General features: G+C 36.8%; 1 protein-coding gene across 3 annotated transcripts in view; it reads right to left on the bottom strand.

Annotated features, from left to right (window-relative positions):
* Window positions 1-13,287: 13,287 nt before the first annotated feature.
* The window catches only part of CDH8 (cadherin 8), a 366,110-nt gene continuing 364,012 nt past the window's right edge, over window positions 13,288-15,385 (bottom strand). For all 3 annotated transcript variants that reach the window (XM_029925787.1, XM_029925786.1, XM_029925788.1), the window contains one exon: window positions 13,288-15,374. In XM_029925787.1, coding sequence (XP_029781647.1) covers window positions 14,881-15,374 — 494 coding nt within the window. In that variant the 3' untranslated portion in view covers window positions 13,288-14,880. The remainder of the gene's footprint in view (window positions 15,375-15,385) is intronic.

Raw genomic sequence — 15,385 nt, 5'->3', positions numbered from 1 at the left:
TTCAATAACACTAGGTCTATAAACAGGGGGACAGAGTCAGAAATTCCAGAATTCAATACCTGGCAATGCTCTGGTGGGAAGGGTGAATCCCCATGAGCAGACAGCAAGGTCTGAGGGGTCTGGGGATCACATGGGGGGAAGTAGATCTCCTGCTAGGAGGGCATTTGGTAGATGGCCTCCCCACAGGCAAAGGTCCTAGCAGAACCTACAGACCAGCCACGTTTAGTGAAGACACCAGAGTTTAGTGAAACCTGGTGCCAGTTGTGTGGTAAGACTTGTCAGAGATTCATAATTCCTGAACCTCTGCTGCCACACGATTGCACTAAATTTATCTGGGTCAAGTTGGCACAGGGCCACAATCTCTGAGTATCTGCAGCAGGGCAATTGCAGGAACATTCCCAGAGGTAGGTCAGCACCCAGCCATTGCTTACAGAGACACCCCCCGCCTCAGAGGGTCAGAGTGGATCCAAGCTGAGGGTGCTCAGAAGTGAGGGGTTTGAAAACACAGCCTCATCTGTGATAAAATTCAGGAGGGAGGTGCCACCTGGAAGGCTAATGGCTTAGACACAAATAGTATAGAAGCGGGGAGTAGACAGAAGCCAGAAACAGAGGTGTGCTTGACTGAATGTTGGTGAGAGCACAGAGTTCTGGTACTAGAGACTGGGAAGCTGAGTGATGCCATTTTCACCTCTCCTACACATGCACATAAATGGGTACACACACCAAACTGATCCACCCCAATAAAGCAAGCAGCACTACCTAGTAGAGATTGTAGCCTTACACCAACCCCCATCCAACTGCACCAAACATGCCCTAGAGGAACACCATAATTCTCCCTTCCTGCTTAGTGTACAGCCTCTAGAGTGCTTCATAGTTTGACTTCTAAAGGAAACTGGATATAATTTCACTCAGATTTCATTCTGTTCACTGGTCTATATATTCATTTTTTTCTTTTTCTTTTATGTTCTTATTCTTGGATACAGTAAAACATTTTTATTTTCCATTTTTTATGTTTTTTTAATTTTTTAGTATGTGTTTACTTTTTGTAAATCTTATTTTACTTCATGTCATTTTATTCTATTTTATTGTATACATTTATTTTAAAAGTTTTTAATGTCTTCCTACCTTTTTCTTTTATTTTTTTTTACCCTTTTTTCAATACTGTCAAGCTTCTTTTAACAACCAGATAAAAACACACCTAGGATATTGCTTCCATTGTTTGATTTTTTGTGGTGTTTTTAATTATTTTTTAATTTTTTAATGTCTTTTATTTATTTTTGAGAGACAGAGAGAGACAGTGTGAGCAGGGGAGGGTCAGAGAGAGAGGGAGACACAGAATCTGAAGCAGGCTCCACGCTCTGAGCTAGCTGTCAGCACAGAGCCTGACACGGGGCTCAAACCCACAAACCATGAGATCATGACCTGAGCCAAAGCCAGACGCTTAACCGACTGAGCCACCCTGGCGCCCCTGTTTTTAATTTTTTAATTATTATTTTATTAATTCTGTTTCTTCCTCCAAAATTAAGAAAGGTAGGAATTCACCCCAAAAGAAAGAACAGGCAGAAATGACAGCCAGGGACTTAATAAACAGAGATGTAAGCTAGAAGTCTAAACTAAAATTTAGAATCACAGTAATAAGAATGCCACCTGGAGTGGAAAAAAAAGCATAGAATCTCTTGCTACAGAGAAAGAGGAAGTAAAATCTAGTGAGGATGAAATTAAAAACTCAATAACTGAGACACAATCTTGAATGGATGCCACAGTGGCAAGGATGGATGAAGCAGAGCAGAAATCAGCTATAGAGAAGACAAAATTATGGAAAATGATGAAGCAGGGAAAAAAAAGAGGCAAACTAAGGAAAAAGTATGATATAGGAATTAGGTAACTTAGTCACTCACTAGAAAGGAATAACATCTAAATCATAGAATCTCACAAGGAAAAATTTGGAAAGACAATGAATATTTGGAGATTAAAGAAGATGTTACTAAAGAATGAATGGGTTAACCAAGAAATTAAAGAGAAAATTAAAAAGTACATGGAAACCAATGAAAATGGTAACACCACAGTGCAAAACCTCTGGGATGCAGCAAAGACAGTCATAAGAAGGAAGTATATAGCAATCCAGGAGTTCCTTAAAAAGGAAGAAAGTTCTCAGATATACAACCTATACTTATACCTCAATGAGCCAGAAAAAGAACAGCAAGTTAAACCCAAAACCAGTAGGAGATGGGAAATAATAATGATTAGAGCAGGAATCAGTGCTATCAAAATGAAAATTAAAAATGAGTCAGAACAAATCAATGAAACTAGGAGCTGGTTCTATGAAAGAAATAACAAAATTGATAAATCTGTAGTCAGTTTGATCTAAAAGAAAAAGGAAAGGACCCAAATAAATGAAATCAGGAATGAAAGAGGAGTGTGCCACATGGTCGGCTCAGTCCTTTAAGCATCCAACAAGGCATTAAGGAAGGGGCAGGGAAGACGCTTGCTGGGATGAGCACTGGGTGTTATATGTGGGCGTTAATCGCTGGATTGTACTCCTGAAGTCATTATTGCACTGTATGCGAACTAACTTGGATGTAAAGTAAAAATAAATTAAAAAAAAAAAACACTTAGTTTAAAAAAAAAATTGAAGAATAGGTGCCAGAGGAGCTCAGAAGACAGAAAGATCACTGTATAATGACTTCATTGAGAGTATCAAAAACATTTACTAAACACTTAAGTTTGAAACTTGATTGGCTAATATTTATTAAATAAAGTTTAAATGGTTTCGTTTAAAAAATTATATTTGACCTCTTTCCACTTTTTAAAAATCTTGTTTGTTGATTTGAATAATAATGCTCATATTCTATTACACCATACGCATATATCTTGAAAGATGAAGTTGATGTTAGTTTAAAAAAATACCATATATATAATATATATAACATATATATGTATAATTATATGTAACATTTAACAACTAATTATATATATTATTTACATATATATTTACACGAGAAATCCTGGGATAAACAAATTAAGTTTTCATTGCAGTAGGATATCTAAGAGTCTTTAGTTTGTAAATGTGGATGGAGACCTCTAAGAGGGGGATTGGGTAGTCTGGACATTTCACCAAATATGAAAGATATTTGAAAGTCTGTCTTTTAGTCAGAATACTTATTAAAATCCTATGGGTTTCTTTTCTGTATAACAAATTGCATAGATAGGAGCTTACATGTTTGTCTAGACTCCTTAGCATGTATGAACTTCCATAACTAGACCACAACTTATCCTTTTTGTAATGCTTCCTCTCCTCCACCTGACCCTAAGTCCAAGACCTATTTTATTTGTTTCCCCTATACCCATATTTGTTTAACTTTCAGTTTTATTTAAGTATTCATTTATTTCTATGAAACTCAAGTAAAAGTTGTTGGGTCATTCTCTCTTCTCATATAATGCAATAATAATAAATAGCCATTGTAAAATGTATATTTGTGTGACCACATTTTCAGTTAGTACAGATGTTACTTTACCAGAAAGTTTATTTTGTATTCTGTTTTTACCCTCGGCATTGTTTCACAATGGATGCATGTTGGCTCATGTGCATTTATTTTGTTACTTCTAAATGTCCCATAGTAGCCCTTAGAATTTGTTAACTAGTCATTAACATTCATTCTTCTTTTGTAGATGAGTACAGTGTCTCCAGCATCTTGCTTAAAAAAACATAATAATGTAATAAATAATATCGGGCATATTGACTTACCTTGGTATGTCATTGCTGGATGGCAAAATAGATGCAGTCTTTAAAGCTTCTCACTTCTAATATTTTCACCAACATTTGGCTGTATCCACCGTTTTAGACTTTATGAAGTTTCAGTAATAGCTTACTATTTATTATAGCTTACTGTCTCTGCACCTGAAGCAGGCATGCCATAGTTTTCTTGTTTTTGTTTTTGTTCTTTTTGCTTTTTATTGTTTTCTTGTTGTAGTTTTACAGCCTTGTAGCAAGTGCTTCTCTGGTAGTGTGAAAAATACATTAGTGTTATTACAATTAATTTATATTAAATAATGGAGCTCAGTAAATACTTAAATCAAATTTGAAAAAGCAAAGATGTTGAATTGATCTCAAAATTCTGCTCTATTTTGATCTCAATGGAATAGAAATTATAGATTTTTAGAATAATTGACATTTTAACATTTAAGTTTTTTATCATAGATTTAGCTATACTGATAAACTCTCTGCTTAGTATTTTTTTAAGTTCATTTATGTATTTTGAGAGACAGAGAGAGAGAGAGAGAGAACCCATGCTCATGGACGAGGGAAGGGCAGACATGGAGAGGGAGAGAGAGAATCCCAAACTGACAGCACAGAACCAACCCCATGAGTGGCTAGCACTCACAAACCATGAGATCATGACCTGAGCCAAAATCAAGAGCTGGCTGCTGAACTAACTGACTGAGGCATACCAATCTCTGCTTAGTATTAATAGTTTGCTTATTCTGTTATACTTTCTATGTTTATGGAAATGCCATCTGCAAATATTGACACTTTATTCTTTTCCCCATAAATCTTTTTTTTCCAAGATTTTATTATTTTTTTAATTTTTTAATATTTTTTATTTATTTTTGAGAGACTGAGAAAGACAGCGTGAGCAGAGGAGGGTCAGATAGAGAGAGGGAGGTACCGAATCTGAAGTAGGCTCCAGGCTCTGAGCTAGCTGTCAGCACAGAGCCTGACACGGGAAGATTTTATTATTTTAAATAATCCCTGCACCAGACATGAGGCTTGGCTTTATAACCCTAAGATCAAGAGTCATGTGATCTTCTGAGCCAGCCAGGTGCCCCTCCCTATAAATATATTTTTTTAATTTTTAATTTTTTTAATTAGAAGGAAAAACTACAAGTTGGAGAAGCACAAAGGGACATAGAGAGTAAGAATCTCAAGCAGGCTCCATGTTTCACCCAGAGCCTGATGTAGGGCCCGATCCTACAACCCTGGGATAATGTCATGAGCTGAAATTGAGTCAGATCCTCAGATGCAGAGCCACCCAGGCACCCATAGCCCACAAATCTTAAATCTTTGTATCATTTTGCTTTTCCTTGTGTAATAACGGTTGCCAGGCCTTCCAAATTTATATTGAGCCAAAGAAGTGAGGTCAGTCATTCTGTTCTTATCTCCATATTAAGAGAATATACTTTTTAAATTCTTTATTAGCTATTTCAATAGTTATCAAATTTGTATAGATTACCATTTATCAACATAATACACATCTGAATTTATTAGTTTCTCTTTCTTGTTTTTTTAATATTAAATGGGTTATGAACTCAGACTTTTCTTTATTCTAGATCTATTGAAATCTTCTGTCTTTGACAGTCAAATAACATTAAATTGTATTCTTGGGATGAACCACATTAAGAGGTATTACTTATTAATACACAATTAGATTCCACTGATATTCCTATAAGGAAAATAAATAGATCTTTTAGTTCTTGGTTTATCTCTGCCAAGTTTAAAGACGCACTCTGTCTTCTCTAGGCACTTGCTTTTCAATTGTGATATGAACTATGCTTATTGGTCCCATCTCTCACCATACTGACTAACCCAAATAACATTCTCTCTACCATAGTTCAGTAAATATTTTTCTACCTTTCTTTTCCTGAAGTGACAAATCATTCATTATTTTCACTTTGTATTCTTATAGCAATTTGAAAGTGCAAAAGCCTATATGTCAAAACACAATGCTATGATTTAAAAAAAAAGTCATGTTAACACAGAAGACTAGAAAGTCCCAAGGAGAGGGATTGAATCTTACCATCTCTGACCAACTCCCATGACATCTAGTATGGAGTTTATCGCATAATAAGGGGATAACAAGGAAGGCACATCCTTTTAAATTTGTGTTCTTGTATAGAATTTCTCAAGTTGATTTTGTATAAGATGTTTCCCTCCAGACTGATACCATTTTAATTCTATACACTCAGAATTTATTAAATGCCAAGCTCCTCAACTTACAGACAACCAGTTGAACTTTATCAGTAAATGGCAATAAGCAAAACAAGAGTTGAGTGTGTAAGTTTCCTTATAGCTAAACCATACAGACTAAACTGCTTCTTCCCTTGAGAAGTAGCATTCTGTCCAAAGAGAAAGAACATACTTCAGGAATGCTTTCTGAATAACATACTATGTTTATGCATATATTTACAAATGCCATTTCTCCACTTTAAGATAATTATAGATAAATATTTCAAACTGTCAATCCTTACATTCATTAAAAAACATATCTGGGGGCACCTGGGTGGCTCAGTCCATTAAGCATCAGACATCGGTTCATGTCATGATCTTATGGTTCATTATACCATGATTTGTGAGTTTGAGCCCCTCATCAGTCTCACTGCTGTCAGCACAGAGCCTCCCTCAGGTCCTCTGTCCCCCTCTCTCTCTGCTCCCCCCCTGCTCATGTTCTGTTATCAAAAATAAACATTAAAAAACAAGAAACATAAGTGAGTCCATCTTAATCCAACCAAGAATAACCTCACTAGTATGGAATCATTATTTTTCCTATTTCTAGAAAGATAAAAAAATAATCAATATGGCTGGATTTTTCTGCCAAAGGCTGTCACTTATGATCTTTATTGATTCAGGTATTGATATATAGAATAATTAAAATGTAGTAACATTTTCTAGAAGTCCTTTATTCACACCATCAGGGAAATTCTAAGTGACTCTGGTTTCTATTATCGCTTCTGTTGTGGGTCATTCGAGGAGTCAGGACGCCTGTCTTTGAAAACCAGAACCTCGGGCTGCCTGGGTGGCTCAGACGGTTGAGCGTCTGACTTTGGCTCAGGTCATGATCTCACGGTCTGTGGGTTTGAGCCCCATGTCAGGCTCTGTGCTGACAGCTCGGAGCCTGGAGCCTGCTTTGGATTCTGTGTCGTCTTCTCTCTCTGCCCCTCCCTTGCTCGCTCTCTCTTTCTCTCTCTCAAAATGAAATGAAGACATTTAAAAAAATTAAAAAAAAAAAAAAAGAAAACCAGAACCTCTCTGTCACTTCAGTTGCTTTAAATGGTCCCACTAATCACATACTTATTCAAGTCAAAAACTCTAGAGGTCACCCTTAAATCCATCTTTCCTTCATCTTACACTTCCAGTGCAGTAGTCAATACTGCAGTTTTATATCCAGAATATGTCTGGATTCTGTTTCTAATATCCCCACAGTAATCAAAACCAAAATAAGCTCTTACTTGGGCTCCTGCAGCAATGTCCTATCTGGGTTTCCTGCTTCCATCCTTGTCTCCTAAAATCCCTTTTCATTCAAGAGCCAGAGTGATCCTTTCAAATATATAAGCCAGAATATGCCATCCCTTTGCCTTTAGATCCTTTCAATCACCTCCTCTTCAACAGACATGAAGTAAATCTGAGCTGCTTGCCCTGGTTGACAAGGACATACATAACATGGCCTCTGACTGCTTTTCCTCACCATATTATTCCATTTCCACCCTCATCCACTATGATCTACACCTCATTTTAATTTCTTGTGTATGTTATTTCTTGTGTAGGGTTTAGCACAGCACAACAAGGAACATAAGCTTTTCCATTGTTTTTATCCTGGCAACTTCACATGACAACTCAAAGATTACCCTGTCCATTCCATGTAAAATATTTAATTTCCTGTCCATTTTGTGTTCTATCATATCATCTTCTCTTTCACTTTTTTATTTCTACTCATTTATATTTCTCTTATGCCACCAAATCTTTGAAGAAATAGACCTCCCTGTCCTGTTGAGTGCTATATTCCCAACACCCGGATTTCTGGGAAATCCTAAGCAAATACTTATGAAATAAGTAAGGGTATTGGAAGTTTTGTCACATGGAAAAATCATACAGTAAAAAACACTAAAAGTAAAGTCGATTGAGAGATTTTCTACCCCATCAGACATTAGTTACTGATACTCACTCTCTCCATAGCCTTTAGCAGAATACTATGCCTTGGTAGGGTTAGATTATTACTTCTCTGTCTTTTCATTAAACTAACTGCTCACCTTTTTCATAGCAGAGAGAAATCTAATGTTTTATCACTTATTTGCTTCTATAATTTATCCAATTAGACTCTGTGTCTTGGAAAGACAAGCGTTTTCTTTTTCTTTAATTAATTTTTTTTCTTAATTTGTTTTACTTATTTCTGAGAGAGACAGAGACAGAATGTGAGTGAGTTAGGAACAGGGAGAAAGGGAGACACAGAATCTGAAGCAGGCTCCAGGCTCTGAGCGGTCAACACAGAGCCTGACGCAGGGCTTGAACCCATGAACTGTGAGATCATGACCTGAGCCGAAGTAGAACCCTCAATCGACTGAGTCACCCAGGTGCCCCAAGACAAGAGTTTTCTTATCATAGCACATATTTTGTAGAAAATAAATTTAGAAAAATTTAGAAAGGCATCTTTTTTTTTAGTTTATTTGCTATATGATTATTTATAGCTCTGTCCTTGAGCCTAGATAATCCATTCACTAGGACAACAATTAGACTTCTTAAATACAGAATTGTTCTCAAAATTTAAAGGTTAATTAAGGGAGAAAAATAGAAAAACATTAAGTGAAGTAGTTAGGAATGCATATATTAGGAAGAGAGAATTGTCCCAATGACTCCTAAATTTTTGTATTCACTTGGAACATAAGTGTTAGAATCTACCTCATATTTTGAAGAGTCATACGGTAGTCCTGGTTATCTTTGCATGTACCAAGGGGATCCAAAGCAATTAAAGTTTACCTTCAGTGATGCCTCATTTTCTGTATTTATATGGTCTCTAGGCTCATTGAAGCCTTTGTTTTCTACAGTTTTTCTCCTCAGACAGCCTCCTGTACTATTCCTTCTAACAACTCTCCTTCTGTCATTTGTGCATAATAATAGAGATAAATCTTGTTTATTCATAAAGGTACCTACCTGCAAGAGATAGTGCTTAAACTCAGGATGTGTGTCAGATGATGGCAGGTAGCTCAGGCTGGAAGAGGAATGTCCCAGACATTGATTCTTCCAGCAAATGTCTATTAGCCTTGTGAGCTAAATAAAATTGACATAAAGTATGGGAGGAATGTGCATATACACAAAAACACAACTTCACAATCCTGGTAATGAATTAGAAGACCAGAGTTCACTTCTGGTCTATCTTACTTCTTATGTTTAACTCCAGAAAATTCCAGGAGACCTCTCTGAACCTCATTTTTCTTATCCACAAGACATGCTCCAGTTAGGCAAATGTAAAACGTCCTATGAGCACCCATTTTTTGAGGACTTTCTGAAGGTCCAAAAGTTGTCATTAATCTGTAAGTGTAATCTTTTTATAATGTTCCCCTCTTTGTTTTTGTTGTTTGAAAATCTATGATTTCTGTTCCACCCTTTCTTTCATTCCCATCTTTTTTGGAAACTTCTCCATGAAGAATTCCTGAGTGTTCCCACTTAGAGTTCAGTTTTTCCTCAGTTCTTCCATGTCACCGTACATAACTTAGATTCTATTTCTTATCATTATAAGCTATATAATTAGAGTGTTGTTTAACTGAAAGTTATGGGCTTTAATGTCAAGCCAACCTACGCTTAAACCTAGACTCAAAATACTATTTTCAAGATGATAGAGAAAGAAGGTTTCAACAATTAGGTTAGATGCGATTCATTAGCTTTATTTTATAAATAGAGGAATCAGTTTAGAAATGCCATCTCATTTAATCTTGCTTTATCAAACACATAGCCTATTTCCTGAGATGGTTGATGCTCAGTACATGTAGGAGAAAAATTCTTTCCTTGAAGATAGTCCATCCAGTCAGCAGAATTTTAAATTGCATGGTCCCATAAATACTAGGATTGGGTCAGAAATACCAGGACTAGAATATCTTTAATATAAGGAGTGTATCATATAAATAAAAAACAAAATAATACACCATGGAATATATAAATGTGTGTTGACTAAGAAGAAAATAGCATCTACTTTAATGACAGCATTTCTGTCTTCTACAGTCATCAGAAGGGCAATGACCACAGTGACAACAATATGTGTATCACTGTTTGGCCAACTGCGTTACTCTGCAAAAAACCTTTATATAGCAGACAAAATAGTACTGGAATGAGGAAAGTAAAAATATATTGAAAACTATTAACTGCAAAATACATTCCACAATTATTTTCTCTGCAAAAACACAATAATATAAAACCTCTCAAATACAATGTGATGTATTTCATTCCCATCCCAGGTATTATGAGCCATTATTTTGTTCTCAAACAAAAACATGCATTTAAAACTGTTTATCTTCAATACAGTTTCTTTCAAATTCAAGGTTAGTCTCAGAAAAATAAGGAGCTACCCTTCTAGGGTTTTGGTCCCATGGGATAATGGGATGAAAATTGCAAATATAAGATTAACCCCAATAAACTAATTTGGCACATGTGTGTATAAATATTAACATATGTATGTATGTGTGTATGTAAATATATATAGCATATGTTTATATATAATATATAAATATATAGTTTTTCCACGTTGATACTCAAGTTTAAATTGTGCATTTATATAGCTTTTAGAGTAATGCCCACTGTTACCTTATCTTTTTGACTGACAATGATGTGATTTCAGTCATGCTCAACCTTTCCAACAGTGCCAGTGATGGGATTTTTTGAAATCTTATTACTGGTTGCAGTGTCCTGATCTCAGATGGAACTTTCAATCAAAAAGGCTATCAGAATGTTATACATTCGTGAGATTCCCTGCAAAGCCAGTGATAGCGTAATACAACTTGTTGGAAGGGCCTCCTTGCCCCTGGTCCTTATGTGGCTATAAAGAGTAATTGGCTACTTAGCTCCCAGCACCCGCTTTTCTTTCTCCAAAACACAGCACAGCCCAGAAGGGTCTCAGTGTGGAATCTGGCTGCTCCTAGGAGATTTCCAAGTCTCATGCAGAGACTTGTCTTACTTTAAGCATCTGATTAAGGGAACTCTCCCCAAAACACATTTGACCCTCTAAGTATCCAGCTTTCACTGGTGATGCCATATCTAAGTTTTATTTTCCATACATAGAAACACCGTGCATTTTTCCAAAGCATTTTCACTGTCAAGTTTATATTTCAGAAATCACAATTCTGTGTGGCAGTGTTAATACTTGAGTATAATTTCTAGCATTTTAATTATCCTATCATAAAATATTCTTACTCTTATAATAACTGTATTCATAAAATATTACTGTAAGGAGTATGCTCTTACTATTATATGGTAAGCATGCATGGATGTTTATGTGATTTGTTGGAATAGTAGACAGGGTTGGGGCTGAACTGATTCCATGTGGTGTCATCACCCAGGGATGTATTAGTTTTCCAGATAGGACCCTTGAATTTTGAGATGAGCAGAGGAAGATAATTTTGTCTCACTTGATTCCCACTCAACAGTTATTTGCCAATAGGTAGAGAAACCTAGTATAGGGGTGAGTTTTAAGAATGAACCCGATTGGGGAGCCTGGGTGGCTCAGTCTGTTAAGCGTCCAACTTCGGCTCAGGTCATGATCTCATGGTTTGTGGGTTTGAGCCCCGCTTTGGGTTCTGTGCTGACAGCTCAGAGCCTGGAGCCTCTTTCAGATTCTGTGTCTCCCTCTCTCTTTGTCCCTCCCCCATTCATGTTCTGTCTCTCTCTGTCTCAAAAATAAATAAACAACAACAAAAAAGAATGGAAAATAATGCTTAGGACACAATAAAGACCTACAGTCACATTAAAATGCCTGTGAACTGAATCAGCATTTTATTTGAAATCTAACCACAGATGTATATGAAAGACATATGTCAGTATTATTGCAACAGAAAACAATGCAGATATAAAAATCCCGACTGTGATAAAATTCAGAAAGTGTATTATTTTAAAAGTTGAGCATGGAGTATTCAAATCTTGAAAAAGGTTGGGAGCCTCAACCTGCTGGCTAATAAGTCCTAATAAGTCTATTGCTAAGATACAAAGTACTTAAGTGGAGAGAGAGAGAGAGAGAGAGAGAGAGAGAGAGAGAGAGAGAGAGTGTGTGTGTGTGTGTGTGTGTGTGTTCCTTGGATATTTATGTAAATTCAGGCTACTCTAAAAGTTCCATTGAACATAGTGTTGTTTACTTGATTCCATATTATGGAACCTTAAATGGGCTTTTAAAGCACAAAATGCTAGCATGGTGGTGGCAAAGTAAATTGCCAACAGATTATGCTTTATTCCTCGTTCCTGGGCAAAATAAATTTTGAGCTAAGATTTAGGGAACCAATATGCCAGACACCATCTCCTACCCCCCCCCAAGAAATACCATATAAATATTATCCTGTTGATTGCTAAGACTAGAGGATATAGATTTTATATTCCTGAAAAAGAATGTCTGTCTGTCTGTCTGTAATCTATGGCACTTCACTGAGAAGGGTACACTAGAAATGCATCTGATATACAAGAAATAAGTAAAAAGGTAATGATTTCACCTTGACTTAATCAGAATATTACCACTGATTACTATTGCAACTACTATTAATAATCTGTATTCACCCAGTATTTGTTTTAGATACTGTGCCAAACTGTGGCGTAAAGTCGCTATGGACCATTATTTTTACCTCAAGAAAACGTATCCAGAAGCCAGAAGTGTGAGCATAAAACATGACCTGTTCTCGGGCAACAGGCACTCACTGAGTCACCTAAGTCCCTGGAGAGGTGTGAATTCCAGTACTCAAACGTTGTGTTTCTGTCACAGTGGAGGCAGTCTTCAGGATTTGATATCTTAGTTTTCTAGCCAAAGTCGTACTCTGCCCAGGCAACCCCAAGCCAAGGACTGACATGGCACAAAAACTAGACCCTAACTACTTTTTCCCCGGTGTGCCAGCCCTCATCAAGCAGTCTTTTACTCAGAACCCATTTGCCAGAAGTTGATCAGGTCTGCATTGTGATTTGGGTCTCTGTTGCTAAATCCTGCTTACTGATCACCTTCATTCTATAGGTTTTAGACCCATACACCTCTCTGAAGTCTTTTCCTGCTTATTCCTGCTCCTTTTCTCTTTTACTCTTAACTCTGTTTCAGCTTCAGGGGGAGCCAGCCAGCACGGCTGGACTAGTCTTTCCGCACACCATGTGCCTTTAATGTCCCTGTTGCTGTGGGATCATCGCCAGGTGATTTCTCTCGTCTGCTTCTTTATAATAAAGACTCTTACAAATAAAAGTGATGCTTGGGGTGATTTAGTTGACCATTCTAGAATTCTAATTAGAGTTGATGTCTGTTAACAGATCTTCATCTGATTAGGAAAATAAAGTGATGACAACAAAAGTATTTATAAAAATATATTTCACAAAGTAGGAAACAATACAGGAGTTTCTCTGAATACAATACATGAAGTAAATAAACAATATTGCATTAAAGCAAAGTAGAAAATTAAAATGATCTGCGTGTAGTACTTGATTTTTATCATACATTTTCTACTCCTAAATGGCAGGATTGTGTTACAAATTGAATATGCTCACATCTTCTAGCGCTGTCCTTTTTTGGAGTCTACGACGTTCTGTGCATCACCATGAGGACCAGGGAGAGAAGTGCTAAAAACAAAAGCAGTAAAATTATGTACAAACCAGTTCCTGCTCTAAAACAGTGGGGGAAACTTGAAGCATGTTTACTGGGCAGGGCATTATGTAGGTATCTAAAAGTCTAGAGTTTAAATAGTCACATGAATCAATATACTTTCAGATGTTTGTGCTTGTAGTAAAAACACCAAATACTAGGATTATGAATAAAATAGAAAACAGTCCAAAAGTTTCTCTGGGAAAATGCTGCTCCTGCCATCACCAGCCACAATAACACTTTCTACTCTAAAGAGACTCTTGGCTCCCCTTTAGCTAATATTGCCTGCCATACTCATCTCATCAAAAGGTACACATATGAAACATTCATTGTATATATATATATTTATTTATATAAAACAATCTAAAGGATTATTAATGGATATAATTTAGTTTTTTCCATATAGTCCCTTAATCTATATAGATTACCAACCTTAATAAATAAAAGCATTAATGGACGTCAATAAAATATTTATTTCGAGGATTAAACAAATAAATTCACGCGCTAGCAATAAAACCTTCTGTCTCTTATGTAGTCCGCTGTGTAATACGGTTTATCTTTGTGTCCTTGTGGAAGAAGATGAAGTGGGGGGAACGAGTAATCCTGCTTCCAGAAAACAAGCCTGTTTGAATGGGATTTCTCTCCTCCCACCACTGAGTTGGCAATCCCCACCCAGAATGGATTACAAACATGTGAATATTTTAAGGCTCGACACAATATTTAAAGATGCTATTCAGTCTCTGATGAGTGGGGCCAACAGTTATGTACAATGTGCGGTCACCGTACCGTATAATCTAGGAGGCCTCCCAAAACTCCAGAAAGTCATAACGTACAGCAGACCAAGTATTGCTTTATCATTTGTGGCGGAATCCTTATTGGTGAAGGGGAAAAAACCATTTGCATTTATAAAAATCCTTGCAGAAGACACGTATCAGCAGCACATTTCTTGCAGGTCCATTTTTCTAAGAAAGCACCTTTTAATTTTGATTTTTTCCTCTTGTTAAACCATCTCTCTAAGGATTAGCCAGGATCCCAATCTTTGTCTGTGGCGGCTAGGTAAATATCAAATATCCAAAGACTTCTAGACACTCCACATACTTTAATTCACACTCCACAAGATTTATAACCTCCTAACATATACTTTTTATTATTAATTTTTGGTTCAACATTGAAATGCAGTTGAGTTTATAGATGATTGGTGCTAAACTTGCCTCTAAAACAAATAGCCACATTGGTTGTATCTAAGGGGTGTGACCCTAGAATATTACAGAATGCTCAGTTCCACTGATTAATTCATAATCCACTGTCAAGTTTCTTTGTCACTTTCACCAACAGAGTAGAGTTCTCCCAGTCTCTTAAAGCGGGGACCCCAGTCACTGAGGTAGTCAAAATTCTGGTCTGAGTCTGAGGTGGTGGACTCCAAGGAGCTGAGCGAGCCGGCCACAGACCCTCGGCCTTCATAGCCATAAATCTGAATGGAGTCATATGGCGGGGCAGTTGGGTCATTATCTGCCTCGTGTAGCCGCACATTTATGAATTCATCGACATCAACACCATTAGGAACAGGAGCAAGCCCTTGCCTTGGCATAAACTGCAAATCTGGTTTAATATCCTTACGGGGTAAAAATCCATTAATTCCATCTGGGTTTTGTAAAGTTGCGATATCAAAAGCCTCTGTATCTTCCTCCCCTCCTCCTTCATCATCATAACGAATGATGTTTTCTCGTACATCTTCATCATCTTTAATAATTAATGGTTCGTTTTTATGCCGCCGCAGAGTTACAAACAGCACCACAATGACTGTAGGAAAC

Source organism: Suricata suricatta, chromosome 16 (assembly GCF_006229205.1).
Source record: "Suricata suricatta isolate VVHF042 chromosome 16, meerkat_22Aug2017_6uvM2_HiC, whole genome shotgun sequence".
Taxonomy (NCBI): domain Eukaryota; kingdom Metazoa; phylum Chordata; class Mammalia; order Carnivora; family Herpestidae; genus Suricata; species Suricata suricatta.
This window is presented reverse-complemented; position numbering and strand designations above follow the sequence as displayed.